The following is a 4513-nucleotide window of genomic DNA, read 5'->3' as shown; positions in this document are numbered from 1 at the left end:
AATGGGAACACTGTATCGCCTCTTTTACGTCCCTTCCCGTGAGCCACCCTTTCATTAAAATTCATTTTTGTGTGCAACAAGCTGCTAAACCAAGCAGAACAGGACAGCTGTACAGAGGCACACACCACACCTGATGAGTTAGTTTGGGCTGAACTCAGCTTCTGAGGACCCAAGATGCCTTTCTTTTGAGCAGCATCACAGAGAGATGGAGACACAGGGAACCCTTATGTCCTGGTAAAGACTTTAAAATACATAGATATTGAAAACTGAGCAGGACAGGAAGAAGCTTTTCATCTAAAAAAGCAACCTCCTGCTGRAAAATATTGTCTAGGTAGTCTGAGGGAAGGTGCTCAGAAACACATCAGAGCATTTCTTGTTCTGCACTARGAATTCTCTTCACAAACAGCACAAWACCAGAAAGATGACATGGTGCTTTTAATCATGCATCAATATTAATGATAATCATGGTAATCACTGGARTCCTTGCAGKCGGTAATGCTACAGCACACGGAACATTCATCCTCGTCCTTGAGCCTCGAAAAGCAGTGACAGAGTTGGGAGCCTTTTGCATCATAAAATCAGTTCCATTTGGATTCAGGGCAATTCCCCATTTGCAGCAGCAGAGTCTGAGACACGTGAGAAGATCAGGCAATGAGAAGTGTGAGATGAAGTGACATGGCTTCGTGCTTTAGGGACACAGGGCACACGTGTGGCTTCTCAGCCTGTGCTGGATTCTCAGCAACTGCRAGGCAATTTTAGGAGAAATCTAATTTTTCTCCATTTGGAGATTAAAGAAACTGGTCTGATTGATGCTTGGGCTAAATTCAGTCCCAGATATTGCCACCATCACGAATCTATTTTTGAATTTAGCCCAGGTTTCCAGAGGATCACTGTGTGTTGTCACTGCTGCCTCCCTTACTGTGGCTCACTGTATTTCCCACGCTGCTGCTGAGATTAAACCAGCTCAGAAACATGCACAGCCTGACCCARCCTGTTGAATGCACTGTAAAAATTCTGATCAGACAGAAATCAGAGACATGCTCTACAGCTCAAGAGAAATGAATGGCAACAGAGAGGGAAAGGCATCAATAACTGTCACTCCTCCGGGCAAGTCGGAAAAAAGAGAATCATCTCTGATTCCTTGGTCTCAAAATACTATTCCTTAGGTCAGTCTGTGTGAAAACACATACCAGAGGTAGCCATGAACCTGGGGATTGTGTTTAGGAATGGATGATCTCACCCAGTTCCACCTGGGCCCTCGCTCTGCCCGGTGTACAAAGCATAAGGAGTCATCCTTGGCAGGGGCATGTATGCAAATTACACAAACACACGGTCAATTTTCCACTCAGAACTGGWGCAGCACGTCTGGGAGGGATGCTGAAGCTGGCAAACAGGCAAACACAGGCAGTGACCCATTTTCTGGCTGCTCTTGTTCACACGGGGCTGCTCTCGAACCCACTGTAGAGCCCCAGGGGAAGAGCTGCGCTCTTGGGTGCTGGCTGGCTGGAAATGTAGAGCTCCCTCAGAGCCCTGGAGCTGCAAGTCTGTCCTGTGGCTGCCCCCTCATCTTCTGTTTCCCCTTCCACCCAYGAGAGGCACTCCTGGATCTCTTGGTCCAGCTCTGAGAATTCCTCTTCRCCGTCAGAGCTGCTGGCGGTGTCATAATCAATCTCTTCTGCACAAGGAGGTTCATCATCAGACTCCAGGCTGCTGCTGCTGCTGCATCTTCTGCAGAAAAAACCACAAGAGAGACTGGATGTCACCAAAGGAAGGGGAGTTCTCGGGGGCAAGAGCAAGCAACAGGGAAATGCTGTTTCTGGGTTCAACCTTGGCTCTGTTAATAAGGGATGAGGTGGCACTGAGCAAACTCCTGTGTGTGTCTCACCAATGAGAGTGATAAAATGAAGAGTGGTACTTACTGACCTCTCAGGAGTAAGGCATTATTACTCCTATTACAGTAATTATTATTATTATTATTGTTGTTATTATTATTRTTRTTATTATTATTCAGAAACAGAGTGCTTTACATACAGACAACACCATTCTTGCCTTGAGGCACTTGCAAGGTTATAGAAGATGAAATATAGCAGAGAAGAGGGTATTCTGCTGAAATACAGCAGAGAAGAAGGTATTCRGTTTCCAGAAGGCTGCTGGTTTAATCACCATCCCCCTCACTGCARTTCCACATTTAGTGTAAGATCTAATTAATCCAGGTGCTTGAAGTGCTTTGGCATCCTTTCCTCCTGTTCTGTGCGAGCTCAGAGCACTGCTAACGAGAGGCAGCACAARCAAAAGCTGATCCTCTTGGATCTTCCAGCACACTGGCTCCAGGGAGGGCAGGAGCACCAGGAGTGGCTGCATTTTGGGAAGAACTTGGAAAGGCTTTGGTAGCRTGACTTCCTGAGGAAGGGCCAAATTCAGAACTAAGCCCAAATGGYGAGGAAAGACCCTCGGTGGATGCCACAGCCACATCATGTGGCTCTCAGAAAGGCAGGTCACCCCACCTTGTAACCATTTATTTAGAGGAATGGCCACAGAGGATTTCCTTCATGCCCCCTTTTAATGCACACTGCACTGGGTTTGCCTGATGCCCCATTTATGGCACAAATGTGACAACTACACTGGGGGTCCTTCTCCTCCCAAGCTGCCCACATCCCACCTGGCCTTTAGCCCACGAGGACAACTRGGTAATTTCTTGAGAAGAATTTTTTTGAGGAGAAGACTGTGATTTTTAGTGCCGTCAGTGTCAGAGTCTGGATGAAACAGGGGTACAGATACTGCTTTTTTCTCCTCCAGGTCAATGTTTTCCATCAGACTCAGAGCAGGGGAATGTATTGCTTTGGGGGACTGAGAAAGGAATAATAATATTCTCCCTSTGGGCCAGAGTTTCTAATTTGTCCCGAGCTGGGAAGAACGAATATGTTGGCAGATGGGGCATACACAGTTTTAACTGTGTTGTGATCTGCTCATTTACATGTCAGTAACCAGAATAAACTTCCAGCTTTCACCTTTTTTTCACAGCAGTGCCAGCAAGTGAGGTTTCAGAACATACCCAAGGTGTAAAGTATTTCTTTTGGATGTATTCATCCCGCCCCTCTTCTGCACTMCAAGAAAGGTGTAAGATTTCCCTGGGTCTGAGACTACAGATCTTAAATTCGTGCAGAATGCTCTGCAGCAAAAACAAGCTGTGTCAACCCACATCTCTCCTTCTCTGGCTGATCTCTGGCTTAGTTTACTTCAAAGGCTGGGTATAAAGGATTTTCTGAAAGCTTAATAGAGCTGTACAGCTTAAAAATAAATAAAAGAATAATTATGCACTTTTACGGTTTCTGGCTCTACTTCAGTCTGCTCAGAAATCTGGGTCAGGAAGAACTCTTACTGAAAATGAGGATGTGACATGAAACAAAACAAACAAACCAGGACAATCCTCCCAGCACAAATAGCAGCAGCAGTGGTCCCAGMTGAGTCTGACCAGTGGGCTTGATTTCTTCTTTTATTTTTCATATGCAAGGCATGGCATGAATTTCCATGATACTGAGTACCTATGATAATGTTCAAAGCTGACTAAACCCAGGGGGACCAGAATTTTCATTTATAAGCCCTGCTCTTGCGGATTTGCAATCAAAAAGAACCAAAGCATACCTACTTTCAATATTGCACTTGYACATTTTGAAGGAGCTGCTAAAGCCATTGGGACAGAACATTAACTGYAACCCATCTCACTGAGATTTTACAGATGGAACAGTTTGCAGCCTAGGAGCTGAAGGTCAAACATTTGCATTAACAGGATAATTGGGGGGKAAAAATGTTCCTATTATTACTTAAATACAGGAAGCTAAATAACAGGATCTTCTGAATTTTTCAWTAATTTATGTAATTTCAGGATTGCATTTCTGACAAAAAGGGGAAARTGCCTCCTGCCACAAAACCATTTTGCTGGTGAGGGGAAATCTGGAAGACAACAAACAGAAAATAAAAGACAAAAACCCATACAAAACTGCCATTTCTTTACATTGAAGGGTGGAGGGGTATTCTTTAGGAACCAAGAATTTATTCATCAAACCTTTGTAATGGACTTGCAAAGCTCTCCCTTGTTGCCTGCCTACACAAACCCTACAAACCAGTTACATCCTTGCACTACGTGGGATTTTCCATCCCAATAATTTAATTTCTGCTGCAGGAAGGTTTGAAACACATCACAAAGCAATGCAAATGGGCTGGTTCCAACCAGCAGGTTCTTCTGAAAAAGGAGAGGTGGCAGCATGTGGCACGTGGAGGAGCCAGCCAGTGCCACCAACCCAGTGCCACCAACCCAGTGCCACCAACCCAGTGCCAGTCCTTGCATGTGCTTCCTCAGGTCCCAGCTCAATCCAGGCAAATGGTGAAACATATAATGAAAACAGGAATGCCAACATCTAGACTATTGCATCCTTTCCCAACAGAGTTTTGGGGGGTTGTTTGTTTATTTTTAATCTTTAAAAGTGGCAGAAGAATTCAACATCAGCCACCCCCA

General features: G+C 45.0%; 1 protein-coding gene across 1 annotated transcript in view; it reads right to left on the bottom strand.

Annotated features, from left to right (window-relative positions):
* Positions 1-1132: 1132 nt before the first annotated feature.
* Positions 1133-4513, bottom strand: part of AGBL1 (AGBL carboxypeptidase 1) — a 291262-nt gene continuing 287881 nt past the window's right edge. The window contains exon 24 of the mRNA XM_057365794.1: positions 1133-1710. Coding sequence (XP_057221777.1) covers positions 1434-1710 — 277 coding nt within the window. The 3' untranslated portion in view covers positions 1133-1433. The remainder of the gene's footprint in view (positions 1711-4513) is intronic.

This window comes from Malurus melanocephalus, unplaced genomic scaffold (genome assembly GCF_030028575.1).
Source record: "Malurus melanocephalus ecotype Western Australia unplaced genomic scaffold, MMel_1.1 scaffold_58, whole genome shotgun sequence".
Taxonomy (NCBI): domain Eukaryota; kingdom Metazoa; phylum Chordata; class Aves; order Passeriformes; family Maluridae; genus Malurus; species Malurus melanocephalus.
The sequence above is the reverse complement of the archived record's forward strand: the minus strand, read 5'-3'. Positions and strand labels throughout refer to the sequence as shown.